The 20,146-nt window shown below is 30.2% G+C and overlaps 3 protein-coding genes across 4 annotated transcripts; all 3 read left to right on the plus strand.

The window, feature by feature from the left end:
- Positions 1-1,200: 1,200 nt before the first annotated feature.
- Positions 1,201-4,863, plus strand: LOC124916580 (cytokinin dehydrogenase 1-like). The gene is made up of 3 exons (XM_047457309.1): positions 1,201-2,068; positions 2,242-2,369; positions 4,333-4,863. The coding sequence occupies exons 1-3, from the start codon at positions 1,300-1,302 to the stop codon at positions 4,861-4,863; spliced, it is 1,428 nt and encodes a 475-aa protein (XP_047313265.1). The 5' UTR covers positions 1,201-1,299.
- Positions 4,864-8,213: 3,350 nt separating this feature from the next.
- On the plus strand, positions 8,214-11,302 carry LOC124915008 (probable CDP-diacylglycerol--inositol 3-phosphatidyltransferase 2). Its single transcript, XM_047455647.1, has 9 exons — positions 8,214-8,365; positions 8,912-8,996; positions 9,078-9,127; positions 9,287-9,500; positions 9,587-9,652; positions 9,782-9,896; positions 9,983-10,039; positions 10,138-10,236; positions 10,985-11,302. Exons 5-9 carry the CDS (start codon positions 9,603-9,605, stop codon positions 11,042-11,044), a joined length of 381 nt encoding a protein of 126 aa, XP_047311603.1. The 5' UTR covers positions 8,214-8,365; positions 8,912-8,996; positions 9,078-9,127; positions 9,287-9,500; positions 9,587-9,602; the 3' UTR covers positions 11,045-11,302.
- A 1,572-nt stretch (positions 11,303-12,874) lies between these two features.
- Positions 12,875-19,403, plus strand: LOC124913690 (dnaJ homolog subfamily C member 7-like). Of its 2 annotated transcripts, none has more exons than XM_047454103.1 (11): positions 12,875-13,919; positions 13,988-14,227; positions 14,863-14,992; positions 16,009-16,161; positions 16,601-16,818; positions 16,885-16,954; positions 17,792-17,998; positions 18,152-18,390; positions 18,650-18,728; positions 18,811-18,951; positions 19,094-19,403. In XM_047454103.1, exons 1-11 carry the CDS (start codon positions 13,252-13,254, stop codon positions 19,121-19,123), a joined length of 2,175 nt encoding a protein of 724 aa, XP_047310059.1. In that variant the 5' UTR covers positions 12,875-13,251; the 3' UTR covers positions 19,124-19,403. The 2 variants fall into 2 exon arrangements, with proteins under 2 accessions (XP_047310059.1, XP_047310060.1); XM_047454104.1 differs by having other exon boundaries at positions 19,097-19,403.
- The last annotated feature ends 743 nt before the right edge of the window (positions 19,404-20,146 follow it).

The raw sequence follows: 20,146 nt of genomic DNA on the forward strand, positions 1-20,146 counted from the left end.
AGCTCTCGACCCGGAAATCTGGACACTTTAAAAATTAAACATCATTATATATATATAGATTAGTTAGTTAAAAAGTTGAACTTATATTGTTAAAATATCACGCATTTATCAAATTTTGGGTTGAATTTAAAATATAAAATGTTATTAGCCTAGTTGGTTAAAAAGTTGTACTTGTTTTGTTAAGTTGCAAGTTCGAACCATACCTATAGCATTTTTAATTTTATTTTTAACCGTTTTAAGTTTATGGGCGGGTCAACCCACAATCCGACCCAAGTATCCATTTACTCTCATATATATCTAAATTAACCACAGCTCTCGACCTGGCCATCCGGACACTTTAAAAATTAAGCATCATTATATATATAGATACGAAAGACATTCTAATTAATTGTTTATATATATATTTTTATTTTAAAAGATCACAATCTATAGAGACGTAATTAATTATGGGAAATATATTTTTTATCTTCATTAAGCTGGTTCGGTAATGAGTTTTTTTTTAAATAATCCTTATTTTATTTTTAAAAAACTTATTAGTAGTATGATTTTGAGTATGTGATTTTTTTTTAAATTTAAAATGTATTATTATATAAGAATGTTTTATAAAAATAAATGATGAATATTTGTTATGTTGGAATTATTTAATAATTTAAGCGTAATCAAATATTATTTCACTCTATATCACTTAACTAATTAATTAAAATATTTTTTATTTTATTATTATATATTATTACTTTTTAAATAATTTTATTAAAAAAATTATAATTTCTTAAAATCATCCCAAAACATTATTTTTAAATAATTGATTATTTTAAAAAACTCGAATTAAAACAAACAAAAATTTGGACTTAAATGATGTGATTGATGAAAAAGTGTATGAAATAATGTTTGGTTAAATTTAAAAAAACAATCAAAAGAAAATTTTAGTCAATATTTTAGTATAGTGATAATAAGAGGATATCTCCTAGCCTCTCTAAGGTTTTGGGTTTGAGTTGTCAAGCGATAAGTTATGCGTATGCACTTTACGGTGATTAGCCGCACTCTAGACTCTATAGGAGGAGTGGAACTCACCGTTCTTAAAAAAAAAAAAAAAAAAAAAAAAAAAAATTAACATTTTAAGTATTCCACTATAAATTAAGAATATTTTATTTATTTATTTGTTTATAATATATAATTATTTAAATTCGACCTCTCCTTTAATTCCCACTTTAAATTCTCCACAATCACCATCACTTTCCAACACTCCACATCCATAAAAAAAACATCTCTCTTTCAAGTTTCATCTATCTAGCTAGCTATATGATGTGTTTCTCTCATGAGTGTCGCTATTTCATCAAGAAAATAGTATCAGTACCAAATCATCATACCATGCTCAAACTCAACAACTTAACCCTTCTCAAGCTTCTCATACTCTTACTCTTAACCTGCGTCACTGATAAGAATCATCGCATGTGTTCTAATCATTATAATAATTTCCATCTTTCACATTATTATTATACAAGCACCACCACCACCACCACAAGATCAAGCTCTTCTTCGATTCTAAAACTAGGCTTAAACGGGTATATTAAAACCCAAAACATCGACTACGCAGCCAAAGATTTTGGCCACATAAAACATTTTCCTCCCTCAGCCGTTTTGCATCCAAGTTCGGTTTCGGATATTTCTTCGATTATAAAACATGTCTATGAAATGGGTACTAATTCAGAGCTAACGGTTGCAGTTAGAGGCCATGGACATTCACTTCATGGTCAGGCTCAAGCTTATAGAGGGATAGTTATATTTATGGAATCACTTGGGGGGAGGGAAAGAAAAGAGGAAATGCATTTCAACATTAGTTCTGATCATGATAAGATGATGATGATGATGTCTTACGTTGATGTTTCATCAGGAGAATTATGGATAGATGTACTACGTGAGAGTCTGAAACGTGGGTTTGCACCCAAATCTTGGACTGACTATCTTCATCTTACTGTCGGAGGAACCTTGTCTAATGCCGGAATAAGCGGTCAAGCGTTTCGTCATGGCCCGCAAATAAGTAATGTCTACCAGCTTGAGGTTGTCACAGGTACTTATACTATATAAAAATGTATATAATGGGCTAGCTAGCTAGCTATAATAATTATCTTGGTTACTTTTTTTATGAGTGAGAATTTTGGTGGCCCAATTGTTTGTTGTTACATTCTCTCTCATGATTTTGGCATAAAAAAGCATAATCATAATCTCAAATATTGTTTGAAGGAAAAGGAGAAGTGGTTATCTGTTCGGAAAACGAAAAGGCAGATCTCTTCTTTGGTGTACTTGGAGGACTTGGTCAATTTGGCATCATAACCCGAGCAAGAATCTCACTTGAACCAGCCCCAAACATGGTATTGATCAATTTCCTTATCATACTTACACTTCATTGTGGTAATATAATTCAAATACAACTTTTATTACATGTGTTTCGTAACCATTGAACTAGTTTAAGGGATAAAATCAAAGATTATGAATTTGATTCTCACTTAAAACACTTTAAGTTAAGTTAAAAATGAATGTTATAAGAAAAAAAATTATTTATAAGTTAATAATAAGCCCTCTCACTAATTAAGTACTTCAAGTGTTAAGCTAAAAAAAAAATAAAGTCTTATTAATTTAGATGGTTAAAGAATTGTATTTAACGATTCTCCATTTTAACTTAACGGCAAAAAAAAAACGGATATTAACCCTAAGTTCTTAGATTCGAGCCTACTTGCCGTCTGGTTAAATGGTTAAATATGTTAATGTTCTATATACTTAAAATCTGTTATCCCATTTTTTTTTTTTTTAAGTTTGGTTCAAATATAAACCTTATAAACCATGGGATTGGCTCCACCTCTTGCTGTCATACAATTTTTTTTTATCATTGACTTTCTATTTCCCTCATTCCAAATTATAGATGCTCGTGAATATATTTTGGATCAAGTTAATATGGTATATATATAAATTATATAGTATAAGCTCTCAACGTGTATAAATTGTTTGTTTGATTTGAAGAATAAGAAATATTATAAATTATATATGTTTTAGAGTTTTTGTATTTGATATAAAAGTATAGTAATCTTTTTAATTAAATATATATATATATAGATTTATTGTAAATCAAACAATCAAAATATTATTATTTTTGGATGAAAATTAATTAAAAATAATATATATATATATAACATTGTGATTGACATAGTTTAAATAATAAAAAAACATTATAAAATTTATGATAGCATTACAATATTTAATTTAAATATCATCAATAAAATATTAATTTATTGTTATTATTCACTACCACTCATTTTGTCCATGACTAACTTATCATTATCTTCAAATATATATTAATGTCTAGTATAAAACAAAACATAGATATTTAGTGTAGATTATAAAATGTTTAACTATTTGATCAGATAAGATGATTTGTTAAAATTGCAGTTAATATCCATATTTTAATTATCAATTACTCATACTCATTTAACACTCACATCATGATCATAATTAATAATTAAACATTATATATTATATATAATAGATAAAAATAAAAATATAAGTTTGAAAATTTTATATTATTAATTATATTTATTTTAAAATTTTGTTTATTATTATAAATTATTATTTAATAGTTTAATTATTGTATTTAATAATTAATATATAAAAATTGATTATAATAAAAACAATGATGTGAGTTATATTTATTTAGCTTAAATATTATTAATTAATTGTAATAAAATAAATAATATTATTTACAATTAAATTAAATTTTAGATCAATTTGATAATTACTAGTCATTTTTTTAAAATATATATTTTTAATAATTATAATATTATATTTAATTATAATATATATATATACATAATAATATTAATAAATAATATAATATGGTTTTCCTACCTTAAGTAGTTAATGTGTGATAGTTACAATTTTATATTGAAAATTACTTATATAATATAAAAGTATAAGTTAGTATTAACTATTAGGAGTATATATATAACTGTATGTAGATTTGTCTACATATATTTTAGAATAAGAAAGTCTAATGATTCTTAATTTTTTGATTTTTTTTCAATTTAATTTATTTAAAAAAATCTTATAATTATTCATTGGTTTCATTCATAATTTTTCTTTTATTTTTTAAAAGTCTACTTCAAATCTTTTTCAATTTCACTCTCAATTATAATTCTTTGATCATTTTCTTGCTCCAAGACATTATATATTGTTACATAGCTTGTAGACTTGGTATTATATCCTATATTGCAAACAGTCTCTTTTGTTATCAAGCAAAAAAAAATATAGTATTTATGATATTTATTAATTGGTTTTCAACAGGTAAAATGGATTAGAATTCTATATGAGGATTTTTCCATGTTTACAAATGACCAAGAACATCTGATATCTTCTGCAAAGACATTCGATTACATAGAAGGATTTGTAATTATCAACCGAACGGGTGTTCTTAATAGCTGGAAATCTTCCTCATTTAATCCTCATCATCCTCAAGAAGCAAGTGAATTCGTTTCAGAAGGAAAAACCCTTTTCTGCATAGAAGTAGCTAAATACATCTTCTTGAATGATGAAGAAGATCATGATTTGGTAATCAGATTGCTGTTGAAAGAACTGAATTACATTAAATCAACCCTTTTCTCATCACAAGTCTCATACATAGAGTTTCTAGATAGAGTTCATGTCTCAGAATTAAAGCTACAAGAGAAAGGTTTGTGGGAAATTCCACATCCATGGTTGAATCTTTTAATTCCAAAGAGAAGTATTCATGTCTTTGCAAAAGGTGTTTTTGGAAACACTGTCAAAAAGATGAACAATGGTCCAATACTCATCTACCCTGTCAACAGATCCAAGTAAGTAATCATAATTTTAATATTATTAATCAATGAAATGAACACACATTAATACAATCTGTGTATTTCGAATTCACAGGTGGATTAATATTAACAGGACATCTTTGGTGATACCAGAAGGAGATATTTTCTACTTAGTGGGATTCCTATCATCAGTAATACCATCTTCTAATGAAAAAGAAGAATTGGATTATATCCTAAAGCAGAACAGGAAGATTCTAGAGTTTTGTGAAAATGAAAACCTTGGTGTGAAACAATATCTATCCCATTACAGTACACAGAAGGAATGGAAGAATCATTTTGGGGATAAATGGGAACTTTTTTCCAAGAGGAAATCTACTTATGACCCTTTGGCAATACTTGCTCCTGGTCAAGGAATCTTCCAAAAAACAACAACTAGTCATGTGGTTTCATTATAACATTAATGTATGTATATATGTTGCTGTGTTAATTAGAGAGGTTGGGCCAAGAGGGCAGCTCAAACCCACTTAATTTGTAGATCCAACATGGTCTGATCGATCTTTATGATCTTACCTCTTGTGGGTCTTCCACAATCTTGATCATAACCACCAATTAAGATCGATCAAAAGAAAAAAGAAGCTTTTGGTTCTTCAAGATCACCTTTCTACTTCATTTTTTATGGGTTTGAACTTGAATCACCAATTCACCATTCATATCTATTGATCTCCTTGGTTATCCGGCCTTCCTTTTTGATTTCAGTCTAGCTAGTTTTGAAAAATTCATGTTTTAATTTTGATTCTTCTTTCAAATGTCTCTGTCTTGTCAATTAATTATATGAAAGTAAGTAATTCTAATATTCTCCCTTTGATCATGTTATATGTGCATTCTAATGTTTTTAAATCCTAAGGCTTTGTTGATATTCATTATATATATTACTAATCAAGATCATTACCATCCCACTAAAGAAAACTCAAATTCAAGTTATAATTTACAAATAAGGAGAGCACAATAATTTAAGTAAATGGCCATAGAGAAAAGTGGTATTTTATGAATCCTATCTCAGTTCTTGCATAATATATATTTCATAGTTGAAGGGTTTAAACAAAATTGAAAAAATTGAATCCGACAAAAAAATCGACCTAACCAATTTCTGTTTGGTTCATAATTTTCTATACCGACTTGTCCAGTTTGGTTGACGATTTAGATAATAAAAAACCAAAAATTTAATCGATTGACCATATATATATATATATATATTAATAATTGCCTTACTAGTTTAGTGGACAATGATTAAACCGATAAACTTACCCAACTGAATCGACGTTTAACTGTCAACCGACGAACAAAATTTTTGAAAAACCAACACAGTTGAGATTAAATTTTTTTAGTAAAAAATTGATCGAATTGAACCGTTTACCCTCCTAGTTAAAAGTCGTTTCTAAGTGACAAAAAATCATTAATTTGATCAATGTCAGTCATTTAAGTTGAAATTGGAGTTATCACTTTAATAGTTCATACTAATATTATAAATTTCAAAAAAACAAAATAAATATTTGTTTTAATGGTAGAATAAACTCATACTAGGTAATTTAATATGTATACATGTAGTTGTTTACTAATAAAATTTTAAATCAAATAACTCAAACTACAGTAAAATGAAATCCTTAGTTATGAAGCTAAATTGAAATTCCTAATTAACAACATTAAAATGACATAAGCACATATTTAATGGTTGATTTTTGTTATAAAATAACAAAATAAATTAGCAAATTGCATTGAAAAAAAAGTCAAATGTAATTGGTGATGACGATGGATAGAAGAAAAATTAGAGGAAAAATTATATAAATGTAAAAAGTAGTAGTTTAAATCAGATTAGTGAGTCAGCAAAAAAAAAAATCAGATTAGTGAGTCAGCAAAAAAAAAAGATTATACCACGTGAATTATGAAATAGTAGTTAGACATGAACATGAATATGATGTATCTCCAACTCATTTATAAAATATATATTTTAAATAAATTTATAATTATAGTTATTTAAGTGTATATATATATAATTTAATAATAAAATAATATTAGCTAACATCATAATTCATATGATAAATAAATTGGTAAGCTTAATTTTATTTTAGTCGTGGTTGATCACGTTCATATAACTTCCTAATAAATTAAATAAATAAATAAATAAAATTAGCGAAAAAGGGTACTGGGTCTAGTTGGACTAATCCTTGATGGCGACCCGATCCGGTGGCTCTCTGTAGTCTGAAGGGTCCCATGTCGGTCCGATGTTGAGCTTATTCCAAAATCCAAACCGAACGGGTGGGGACTGGAGCTAGTTAGCTAGCAACTAGAGAGAGGACAGAAGGTTTCTTTCGATCGATCTACATCTTCCAACGCGATCATTCATAGGCCATGCGAAGAACAAGGAACTAGAGATAGATTTCAGGTTTCACTCACTCGATCTCATTCTTGATTCTCTATCTGTTTTATGTTTTTTTTTATTAGGAACATGAAATGTTTCCCTCTGATTCTTAAACTTATCGATTATAACTTGTTTTTCACGACACTATATCTGGCTGGTTTATTGCTTTCCTTGGATGTGAGTGAGTTCTTAAAGGAGAACTTATATAATTTCATGCCAACTGAGGTCAGACAATAATAATATTAGACCCCTTTTCATCACATCTCATTGAAATAGGAATGCAAACTGAGGAAGAATCACAAGGAAATATTTTCCTGTGAATTTGGTTAGCAGTTCAAACGGAGCCTACAAGGAAATCAATACTGACATACTGTTTGTTTCATTTGAGAATTTGACATTGATTTCTTTAGGATTTGACAATCACTTCGAAAATGCTTAGAACTCTTTCAACCTTAGGCTTTCCAATTGACACATAGTGTATGCTCATACCTTGACCTTGCAAAGAACAAAAATTCCCCTAACTTTTGTAAATACATGATAGATATGATGCATGGAATTTAAATTATGTAGGCATGTAGGTTCGATATTCTGTGCACGAGGACGAAGAAACAAAGAAATCACAGTATATTTATTCTACGAGCTGAAAAATTGTTTAGGGTTAAGAGATGTAGGGAGATAAGAAATCAAAGAAACAGAAAAAGAAATGAACGAAACAGAGGAGTCCTGTTCATTAATATTCTATTGATACAAATATGATTATATGTATTATATATTTCACTGATCAATTTATTACATGTTTATAATTCACTATTATTGACCAATAAAACTTCTAACCTTCTCTATGCTTTGTAATTGCATATGTATACAAGTGATTGGCAAACATGTAATCACATTTGTATCAACATGCTGTTATTCTCTCGCTCATCTCCCTCTTATCCATCTATTCTCGCTTCTTAACCCTACAGATTTTCCTGTTTTGTAACAGAATGAGACTAAAGATTTGGAGACCTACTGTTTTGTTTTGATGCAGGTTTTGATTTGGGCCTTGAACCAAAGAATTAATTAATGGCAAAGAAATCTAAACCAGGATCTCTCTCTGTCTACCTTTACGTCCCCAACATAATTGGTATGTTCTATAGTATGTTAGTGACAACATTTTTTTTCTTCATATTGAGGCCATTATGAACTATCTTGTTATCTCATGAATACTGTTTGAGTGCAAGCTTTTCGTTTTTGCTAAATGCTCCTTAAAAGTGATTAGTTGATTGTATATGGATGAGATTGTGCAATAAATCTCAGCTATTGGATCTATCATGATGTTCCATTGGTTCATTGTATCCATAGTTTATAAATTCAGTAAATGGCACCTTTCATAAGCAGAAATCAATTTTATCAGTGTTCGAAGGTGGAATCATTTTGATGTTAATTCATTTAAACAAATGTAATGAAAGAGAAATGAATGGTATGAATGTTTGCAGCTTGTTAATTCTTCAGTTGCAGATCAAGAAGCAACATAGTTTATATTGATGGCTGCAAAGTTATATATGTTATATAGTTATTCAATGTTATCTTGTCATGCAGGCTATAAGTTCATACAAATTGCTACACCTTCTACATATCCCATTCAAGCAAAGTTATGTATGTTATTCAATATTTTGTTGTTGTTGTGCAGGGTATATCAGAGTTCTTATGAATTGCTATGCCTTCTACATATCCCATTCAAACAAAGAGCTTTTCTCAATTTTATATTTTGTTAGGTAAAGCTTTCTTTGTACGAACATCACTAACTCAAGATTTGATGATCCTATTGTAATTAAGCAAATCCGTTTCTTTTTCAGCTTCGTATGTGATGCATTGGATGGTTGGTTTGCCCGGAGACTCAATCAAGGTACAAATGCATCTAATATTGTCAGATGGCTAACTTACAATTTCCCAATTACGTGTTGTCCTATTTACAACTAAATACATTTTTAGAATCATAATAACCACATTTTGATTATGGGATCTTATTGGATGTGTTATTTTTGTTCTTTTCTACTGTATCCAGTTTCAACATTTGGAGCAGTTTTGGACATGGTGACTGATAGGTGATCTTACTATCCATATAATTAATCACCAATGATCAGCTGTTTGGCTTGTGGCTTTCAATGTTAAGCAGTGTCATTTTATTCCGTTCCAGCTAGCTAGCTATTCTGATTGTAGATTTTTTGCTTCAGGATTAGCACGGCTTGCTTGCTTGTAGTTCTCTCTCAAGTGTACAGGTAAGCTAGAAGCTTCAGCTTGGGTTTATTAATCCATCTTCTTCTTCAACTAATACATAACTGACATTTCATTTGTCATCTTACAGGCCTGGCTTGTTTTTCATGTCCTTGCTTGCATTAGATATTGCCAGCCACTGGTTACAGATGTACAGGTGCTTTTTACTTATGTTCATAGTTCTATTTTGAATGCCAAGGTTATGTATTCACACAAGTTTTTCATGATCTGAATTGTTACTCAGTCAAATAGGAGCTTTAATATTTAATTTAGATCTCTGTTGCAGTACTTTTCTTGCAGGTAAGGCCAGCCATAAAGATGTAAAAGACAGTAGCAGTTGGTTATTCAGATTATACTATGGTAATCGGATGTTTATGGGTTATTGTTGTGTTGCATGCGAGGTAAATGTTTCTTTGGATGTACCTTAAAGGTTAAATTTGTATTTACACATTCAGTTTTTGTTACATTAAGTAGCTTGTCTTTGCAGGTTATTTACATAACTCTGTTTCTTCTTGCAAAGAGTCAGAATGAGAATATGATTGATGTAAGCATTCCCCTTAAACTAAGGGATGTCCGTGTGTGAAATTTCTATCTGAATTTGGATAGGACTCATGTTGTTTGTTTCTCATGACCTTCATCCAGGTTTTGTTAAACGCTGCCAGAAAGAACACAATCCTTGCTTTTTTACTCGCTGTACTTTCTGTTGGATGGGGAATCAAGCAAATTGTGAACATTATACAGGTAAATAACTGGCGCTTCACTGGATCTACCTAAAAACAAATTATTTTATTGCTTAAGGGTTAAATATGATAGTTCAGGAATAAGACCAATTATGTTGGGTTGATTCATATTATTCCTTTCACTAGAAAAAAAAGATTATTCCTCTTGTTCCTCAAATTTAGTTTGTTATGCCAGCCTAACATCCAGCTTGTGATCCAACCAAAAATGTAGCTTGTCATCCAGCCTAAACTCTAACTACATTCTTATACCAAATTTCTAAATTTCTAATACAAATTTGTGGATCAAAATCCAACCAAGGGTTCATTTTCCAAATGAGTTGTGATGTGATAATGTGATCGAGCCACACTTCTTTTATGAAACAAATAATAATCTGTTTCTGAAAATGAATTGGTGAATTCTAAATCGGATATAAAAAACTCAGTCATCCAAGTATTGGAATATTAATGGTATTTGAATAATATCTCATATATAAGATAATATGTGATGATATATTATTAGGATACTATTATTACCTTTGATATCTTATATATAAGATATAATCTCTATCTCCCTTGAAAGGTGTATGGTTGAATATTAAAATCAAGTTGTCTCCCTTTCTTCTTCTATATGAAAAAACTTTGTTCTTCCATATTCAGTAAGAAAACAAATTTCCATATTCGCATGAAAAACGAAACATGATCATGTGGCTATTTCCTTTGACAGCATATTGCTTTTTGTGGTAATTTTGAGCTTTATTTCATGTTGACAGCTGAAGACAGCTGCAGATGCATGTGTGGAGTATGACATTAACAGAAAACAGAAGCGATGATGATGTTCATGGAAATCTTGACTGCTCGTAATTGACATCACGTTTAGTTAGATACTGAATTTCATTGAATTTCTTTTGTCGATTGAAAAAATAGACGGTATACTATACTACTGGTTTCGCAACACTTTTAAGGTTTATGCCTCCCTATATTTATTTTTCTTTCCTCCCTCTGATATCATTTTTTATTCCACACAGTTTGCAGGTATAGAACAAAGATAGATAATCTTGCTGTGAGTTTTATGTTTGGGTTTTGTACCATGTTGTCTTTTTCTTTGGTTGCATTTTAAAACAGTTACTTATTACTTATTTGGATAGTTTATAATATAGTAGTCAAATACTGTGACAATTTTCTAATGGGCTGCATAAGTCTGTTCTTTTTAATCTTTAGGCCTTTCCCTGAAATATAATTTTTCATATTATTTTATGTATCCATAAAATTAAATTAAATTATTATATTATTATGAAGAAAAATGAAAATTAATAGTTATAACTTATAAGAGAAGTATGGAATTATAATGATGACATTATAAATATATTTTATTACTGTTCAAGCTGGCTTGTAAATATGATTTTTGTTCATCTACTATATATATTTCATTTGAATGACATATTTGAAGAATACAAAAATGTATTTCTTTAAGAAATTTATAATCTTTTTTATCTTAAACAAGTTCAATTAAAAAATTATTTGAAAATGAGCTTCTGAGAAAGAAATTTGAGAAATAATTTACAAATGAGCCATGAGAGATAAAATAAACAATATTTTTTTTTAAAAACTAAAATTTGGACAACATAAGGTCATTGTCTATACTCTAATTTAAGTTCGTTTTTGTTTTATAGTATGACATTTGATTTTGGATTTTATTGAACTTTTTTTTTTAAATTATTTTTAATTGGAAAATGAGCTATTTAATATTCATTTAAGATAAATTATTAAAATATATTTTTATATTTTAAATTTAATAAAAATGAAATACAATTATTTTAATTAATAAATAAAATAATTTAATAATTAAAATAATAGTTATATGAAAAAAAATTAAAATAAAATTCAAACTAACTCTAGAAGTATTTAATTGTGATTTGTTGTAAGAATATATTTTTTTTTAGAGAAAGGTGATATGATGAGAGAAAATTTGAAAGAAGAAATACAAGTGACACAATTTGATGATGTAATATGATTGACTAAAAATATATAAAATTTATATTTTCTCTATTTTTTACTTTTTCCATGCTTATTTATTAATATTCATAATAATTTAAATTTGTCGTATCATTCAATTTATTAACGAAAATACTAAAATACACTATATTTTAAATTATTATTTCTTATTTATCATATTTATCAATATTTTTTTAAATTATTTTATCAAAAAAAAAAATTATATACTCAAAATCATAATCTATCATTATTTTTTTCAAATCCAAATTTAGTCAAAATCCAATTTAATTTTTTTTTTATAATTTTATATAAAATTTAAAATAAATTAAACCACTAAAATAGTTCAACTAACGACAATATCTACTTATAACCCCTTTAGTTGAAGTATATGTCATAACCGTGTGGGTCACGTTACCTCTAAAAAAATAATTAAAAATATATAAAATAAATAATAAAAATAATAATAAATGGATTACACTATTGAAAATAGGGTTTTGTTTTATAATGATTAATTTTAATAATATAAAAATTAATAAAAAAAATTAAATAGTTTTCTTGAAGAACAATTTAAAATCCATTTACACCAAAAAAAATAGATTTGAATAATGTTGACGTTTAAAATACCCAAGGCAAGAAAGAATTAAATTTTAGACAGAGCGTAGTAAATAAAGTCTCTCACCAGTCTCCTCTTCTCTGCGCCTTTGCCTTCCCAAAAAAGCCAAGCTTGTCTCTGTAGAATCATACTCCCGATAATCCGACTACTTTTCTTACTATCAATTTACGATCATCATCATCATCATCCGATATCCTTCCAGAGTAATCTCATTTCTGATTATAATCTTTCATATTCGATCATACAGATTGATAGATTGATAGATTGATAGATAGATACTCTCTATGCGTCAAATGAGAAAGCGAAAGCTCATCTGCTAGCTAACCTAGATTGTCAACTCAACGCATTTGCGGTCTGCTTGCTTGCCATCGGAAACCATCGGAGATCGCGATGTCGGTGGTGAGATAAGTGTTTATTTCCTTTATCGTTATAATGAATGGGAGAGCAAGTTATGTGCCGGCTTCTTCAGGTCGGTATGGACAGAAGATCACCAAGGTGTGGAGACCTGTTGTTTCGCAGCAGCAGCAGCAGCAGACGAAGTCGGAGGAAACAACACCTGCTCCAGAAGATACAAGCACGAAGACTTCTCCATCTCCCTCTCCCTCTCCCTCTCCCTCTCGTCAATTTAATGGTGAAGATTATTCCAGGAGAAGATATCCGAGACGGGGAAAACGATATGAAACGAAACCACAGAATAACGTTTCGGATACCAAAGGACAAACTGGCACTGGCACTGGCACTAGCAAGCAGCAATGGATAAGGAAGGGTTCGAAAAGCGAAGAGTCGGTATCCGGTAAAGAAGCTAACACCAATAGTGGTAATAACGACAGACGTTTCAGAAATCATTATGATCATAAATATACTGGTGTGAGTTCAAGCGAGAAGAAAGAAGAGAGCGGGTTTAAGGAGCGGGCTTCTTCTGCTTATAGTGCACAAGGTGTTGGAGAGAGGACTTTCATTTCTGCACGGTGTTGCATTTCGAAACCAGAACTTGAAACCCCTCAACAGGATAGTATAAACTGTACTATGAGAAAGGATGATCCTGTGCAGCAGAGAAAAAGTGATGTGATTTTAGAAGCTTGTGCTAAATGGAGAATCTGGTATTACATAATTAACATTTCTAGTTAGTTCTTTACGCCTGCATTTAACTTTTAAATGATGGTGACAGGGGTAACCAAGCTTATGCAGATAAAAAACTTTGTAAAGCTGAGGAATTCTATACAGAGGGTATTAACTCTATTCCTATTGATGAGAGGACAGGATGCTACCTGAAGCCTCTTGTTCTCTGCTACAGCAATCGTGCTGCAGTGAGGATGGCTAGTAACAGAATAAGGGAAGCTTTAGAAGACTGTAAGACTGCTGCTTCATTGGATCCTAGCTTTCTTAAAGTTCAAATTAGAGCTGCAAAGTAAGGTTCTTGCTGTAAATTATTTATCTAGAACTGACTGCCTTTGTTATTGTTTAGTGAAGAATTTATCTCTGCTACAATGTCTTTATTAATGTATTTACTACAAGATCGGGAGTACTCTTTTTCTTGTGGATAAAGCAACCCACCATGTATCTATTTTATGCATGTATGTATATTGAAAATTTTCAGGCAGTTTAATCAAGTAAATTTTAGTCTCAGTAGTATGATGTTAATTGTTTAACTTTTTAGTGATGAATCAGTTACATATTATCTAATATGATATTTTCACTACTAGTTTTTTATTTTTTAAATGGCCCAGGTTTGAAGACTCGAACCCATGACCTTATGAACATGAGTTATTGCGCTCTCCCACTAAGCTAAATTATATTCACTACTAGTTTAAAAGATGATAACAATTCTAAGAAGTATTTTTTTCTGACTGTCTTACTTTTTCTGCTGCACTAAACCTGTAATGCTATGTAACTAATTGAATATCTTGATTTTGTACATGTATATTATTAGTCTTGGCTAGATGACACACGTAAAACTTTGATATTTTGACATTCTTTGTTTTTCATCCTGTACTAATTTATTGTTAATGTTGCCATGATTTTATGTCCTTTCTCCTTGGACAGATGCCATCTTTCACTGGGTGAAGTTGAAGATGCTCTTTCAACATTCAGGACTTGTATGGAATCAGGTAATGCTGTGTACTTGGATCAAAAACTTTCAATGGAAGCTGCTAATGGTATAAAGAAGGCGGAGGTACGAGCATATTTTTTTCTTTACTGTGTGTTTACACTTTGATCATTTATTACATTAAAATGATTACCTAGTGGTATTTTCCTTGCAAAATCTAAAAGATACATGACCTGCTAATGCCTTCCAAATTATTTTCCTGTTGAGAATTTTGTGCAAAATGTAGTAACTTTGCATGAAAAATTCTGTACAATTTGAATTGGATGATTTTTCTGCCTCCATGGTGTCTTATAGAATGAAACATCACAAACTATAAACCTTTGAGTTGTTTAGCTAATTCAGTTGGCAACTTCCATATTTATGGTGCTAAGAGAAGAACTGTTAAAATCTATTGCCAGAAATATTGATTGGGCACACATTTAAAATTTGTCCACGAGGGAGGGTGCATGACTTGTTGAGATTTTAAACTACAATTTAATGTTTTCTGGGAACATCTTTCTGTATTATATGTTGCGGAGTGGTGGACAGTTCTGGGTACAAATACTAGTTCTTTATTTTTTGCAAAAATAAGTTTGAACCCTAGATCACTGTTTAAAGGTCACTGTAACCAACTTTTTTTAAATGGTCCGAGTATGAAGACTCGAACCCATGGCTTACGGACATGAGTTTTTGCACTCTACATTGAGGTAAACGAGTCTTCTTACTTTAACCAACTAGGTTGCAACAACTTCATAATTAAGATTGGGTGGTTTTCGAGTGTGCCCGAATTATCCTCTCCCATAGAGCTGAGGATGCTTTATTAATTAACTGTAGGTACTATTTGGCATAACTATGCTAGCTTGAGACCATGATTAATTATTTTATTAGCCTATATAGTATTTTAGTATGCTGTGTATATTTATTTTAACAAAATGACTAGTATTTGAAATAAAACTCACATAACCATTTAGAATCCACCTTTGTACATGAATTCAGATTTTGCATTGTTCATCCAACTTATTAAATTATCTATTCATAATCTTTATCTATTGGTATTTCAGTATGATACTTATATTCTTAACAGAATGAGGTTTTGACTGCAGAAAGTTGCCGAATATCTGGATTCATGTAATGGACTTTTTCAACAGATGTCTCCTAGTGCTGCAACAAGTGCTTTGTCAATAATTTCGGAGGCCTTATCAATTTGTTTTCATTCTGAGAGGTTGCTTGAAATGAAAGGGGAGGCTTTATTTATGGTGGGTGCTTTGTTAACTGATTTTATATACTCCCATTTTATGTGGCTTTTATGTTCTGCACTTAAGTAGGGAAGATGCTTTATGTATCAAATTGCTCTTCAGTATGATTCAAAAAATACATAAGTGGCACATCTTTCTTTTGGTGAAGGAAGAAAAGGTGCTTGGAGTTCATGGAAGTTATTTTTTTGTTTTATAAGGGATTTTGGTAAATTCTAAAATGGGTTGTAAAGTAACTACACGGTTAAAAATTGATGATGTTCACCTCAGTGCTTAGTCAAAACTGGGACAGCCTTTAAGATTGAAGTGCGAACATAATTGGGATGAAGAGTGTAGCATAACAAGCTTGAATTTTACAAAACACCGTACACGATTAAATATGATGTATATGATTGAAATGATGTCCTTCCAATTGCCTTTAATATTTGGTAACATGTACTAGCTGCGGAGGTATGAAGATGTGATCCAACTATGCGAGCAGACTCTTGATTTTGCTGTGGTGAATTTCCCCCTAAAAGGCAGCCAAGATGTGTCCAGAAACTTGTCCGTGGAATTTTGGAGGTCACTTCTAACTTTCAAGTGCCATTTCCATATGGGGAGGCTTGAATTGGCTATAGATGTGTTGGAGCAGCTGGAGAAAATGAGATCTGCAGGAGACATGTAATGCATGAAACACTCTTTTTTATATCAGTTTCACTCATTATTCTAAACTATGCTGTTTATCAGGTATAGAAGCAACAATATGAAGTTTTCAATTCCTTCAGTTCTCACTCTGCGAGGTGTCCTGGATAGTAAGGTACTGATGCAAGTTTACATTTTTAAATGTTATGCTAAGTTTACATTTTTCTTACTTGGAGGTTGGGACCAATTTTAGATATCTGTATTTGAAAATTTCCTCATGTATATGAATGATGGAAACTTAAAACAGCTTCTGAAGACTAGATAACTTGGTTGTTTGCATTACTATTGAGTATCATTATAGCTATTGACTTCAGGGTAAAAGTTTATTATCTCATTACTGATACCCATAGGATACAACATGGGCTAAAAAATCCAACCCTAATAATACAATCAATAATAATTAATACCAACAATAGCATCTATGAATATAACCAGTTGTATTGTGTCTGTTTGTTATCAAATTTTTAGCCAAAGGTTGAGATGATAATTAAAAATAAAAAATGTATATTCTTTTGGACGAGAAAAACTAGAAGTGTTGAATAAACTGGTAGGGAGAAATCATTTCCACAGAGTTTATTGAACATGTTTGTTTACTCACTGGATTAGCAAATCCAGTGTTTTAGTTTACAATATGGATCAGAAAGAGTAAATTTGGATATATATGTATGGATTTATTTTTTTGTTCAATACTGCTGTATTATTAAAACAACATCAATCGGTATAGATTACCAGCTAAAAAACAAAATAAACCAAATCAGACCTAGGATTAAAGGTATAACCTTATTTCTCGCTCAGTAAGATATATGAATTAAAAAGAGTTAATTATGTTCTCTCATTTTTCATGCTAATGAACATGAGAACTAGCTCATTGCATTTCTCTTGCCTTTAGATAGATGGTTTTGGTTGTATTGATGATGTTAATGCAGAATATATCCTAACTCGTCTTTTGCAGGAAGCTGGGAATGAAGCATTTAATTCAGGGAGATATGAAGATGCAGTAGAGCATTATACCAATTCCATAGTGAACGGCATACAGTCTCGTCCATTTGCAGCTATCTGTTTCTGCAACCGGTCTGCTGCATATAATGCGCTAAACCAAATTGCAGATGCTATTGCTGACTGCAGCTTAGCAATTGCCCTTGATGAAAATTACATAAAGGTTTTTATCTTTAAACCTAACTATTGAAACTCCATTAGGCTAGACAGATATATTGTCTTGGTATAGCTTACCAACATCACTGTAACATTTATTATGTGGAGGTTGGCCCTGTCTGTAATCTTTATATTTTTCCCTTTCGGTGATGTTACACAGCCACTTTCTAGAAGGGCCGCCTTGCATGAGAGGATTGGAGATTATGGTCAAGCCACTACTGACTTGCAGACACTTGTATCCATTCTGGAAAAGAAATTAAATGGCAATGTCCAAATATATAGTCTATTTGATCGGGCCATGGACCACGATCTAGGAGCACTAAGTGAAGTTCGTGGACGACTTTTTGTAGTGCAAGAAAAGGCTAAAAGAACACCCTCCTTGAAGCACCACCTCATTTTGTAAGTGTTTTTTTAATACTTGCAATTTCCGTATGGTCCCAAATTTTCAAGCTGAACTTGATTTTTGTATCTTTTTTTTTGTTAGACAATTGTTTATACCCTTTTTCTTCCGAAATGTTAAGGTTTGTATTAAAATGTTAAGAAAAGAAGCTCTTTAATTGATCAGGAATAAAATAAATAGTTATGATCTTTGTTCGACTTTCTAAATTATAGCAATTTATGTTTTTGAGGCTCGGGAGTTTGACTAAGTTCTTTGCAGGGGGCTTATGAATTCAACTGATAAAAGTGAAATAAGAAAAGCATACAGGAAATTGGCATTGAGACATCACCCAGACAAGGTTTTCGCTCTTGCATATATAACTTGTGAAGGAAGTACATTTAAATATCATTGGTGAATCATCCTTATATAAGTTCTTGCAGGCTGGTCAAATCTTAGCAAGAAATGAAAATGGAGAAGACATGCAAGATTGGAAGGAAATTGCTGATAAAGTATACAAAGATGCTGACAGACTTTTTAAGTTGATTGGAGAGGCAAATACAGTACTTACAGATCGATCTAAGGTTTTTCTTCTTCTTCTTCTTCATCATCTTACTCAATCTTTATTTAGTTCATGCCTAGATTGGATTAAAAGTGAATCTTTTTTAATTACTCGTTGCCAAACAGAGTAGCTAATGGCTGTCTATTTTGTTGATGTATTTGCAGCAGCATTCATTTTTTGAATTCTGGGATTGAGTGATTACAAATTGAGCTCACTCCAGCAGTTAAGGAATAGTAATAATAATATGTGAAGAATGTGACCGTGGATGTTTTGCCCAGAAGGTAAAGTGGTCTAATTCACAACACATTTCCAACTACCTTTCTATACTGTTGAATATATAATGTTTCTTACTGGATTTGAAAAAGAAGCTCTTAGGACTTATTAGTCTTTTTTTTTTCTTCTTCTTTTTGGCTCATAATGTTTTCTCTTGTATATATCCATGTTTTGTGAGCCGGAATGAGGAATGACTAATATAATGTCGACTTTTTGCGTTACCTTGAAACTGAAGAAATGTTAGCCTTTACCCGGTCTAGGTTTAATCTTTTTTTTTTCTATCCATTTCAATATAATGGAGTAGAATATATTGAAATCTTGAATTTGTAAAACATGTTAATAAATAAAAGTTGAATACAATACTTGACAAATGTGTTAGAACTTGTGAGTTCTTCCAATTTAGGATCTAGTATTAGTCTGAAATCCAAACAGAACCAAGTCCGATCCGAATTAGTTATTTGAGTAACCTATTTTGCTTGGATTAGGGTTATGATTAATTAAACAAATATATATTTTAGCTCTCAAATTTTTTAATTAAAATAATCTTTAAATTATTATAGGGGCCAATTATTATATGTAAGATTCATTTGAATGATAATGTATTAAAAAAGAAAAAAAAATACTTTATTAATTGTATTAACATATTGAAGTTGTTGCTTAACTTATAATAAGCAAAAAAAAAAAAAAAAAACTATGTTATTGACTATTTTATGTTGCATTAATTATCTTCATATATATTTTTTTTTAAAATAAAATGTTTTAGCATATAAAAAAGTCAGGTACAAAGGATTACTTGAATTACTAAATAAAACTGAATAATAAAAAGTAAACTTGCAGGTAAAAAAAAGTACATTTGAATATATTTCGTCAAGATAAAATGACTTTACTGGATATTAAGAATAAAGATAGGTATTGACTTTTGATTACTAATTATCAACATAGCT

This window comes from Impatiens glandulifera, chromosome 9 (genome assembly GCF_907164915.1).
Source record: "Impatiens glandulifera chromosome 9, dImpGla2.1, whole genome shotgun sequence".
Classification (NCBI taxonomy): Eukaryota; Viridiplantae; Streptophyta; class Magnoliopsida; order Ericales; family Balsaminaceae; genus Impatiens; species Impatiens glandulifera.

What these genes read in the sequence shown, in the direction of transcription:
- LOC124913690 (XM_047454103.1), top strand. Translation starts at nt 13,252, where the DNA reads ATGAATGGGAGAGCAAGTTATGTGCCGGCTTCTTCAGGTCGGTATGGA. An exon ending in GTTCAAATTAGAGCTGCAAA is followed by an intron (nt 14,228 to 14,862) that starts GTAAGGTTCTTG and finishes CTCCTTGGACAG; the next exon opens with ATGCCATCTTTCACTGGGTG. An exon ending in TACTTACAGATCGATCTAAG is followed by an intron (nt 18,952 to 19,093) that starts GTTTTTCTTCTT and finishes ATGTATTTGCAG; the next exon opens with CAGCATTCATTTTTTGAATT.
- LOC124915008 (XM_047455647.1), top strand. Translation starts at nt 9,603, where the DNA reads ATGTCCTTGCTTGCATTAGATATTGCCAGCCACTGGTTACAGATGTAC. An exon ending in CACTGGTTACAGATGTACAG is followed by an intron (nt 9,653 to 9,781) that starts GTGCTTTTTACT and finishes TCTCTGTTGCAG; the next exon opens with TACTTTTCTTGCAGGTAAGG. An exon ending in AAATTGTGAACATTATACAG is followed by an intron (nt 10,237 to 10,984) that starts GTAAATAACTGG and finishes TCATGTTGACAG; the next exon opens with CTGAAGACAGCTGCAGATGC.
- LOC124916580 (XM_047457309.1), top strand. Translation starts at nt 1,300, where the DNA reads ATGATGTGTTTCTCTCATGAGTGTCGCTATTTCATCAAGAAAATAGTA. An exon ending in CCAGCTTGAGGTTGTCACAG is followed by an intron (nt 2,069 to 2,241) that starts GTACTTATACTA and finishes TATTGTTTGAAG; the next exon opens with GAAAAGGAGAAGTGGTTATC. An exon ending in TTGAACCAGCCCCAAACATG is followed by an intron (nt 2,370 to 4,332) that starts GTATTGATCAAT and finishes GGTTTTCAACAG; the next exon opens with GTAAAATGGATTAGAATTCT.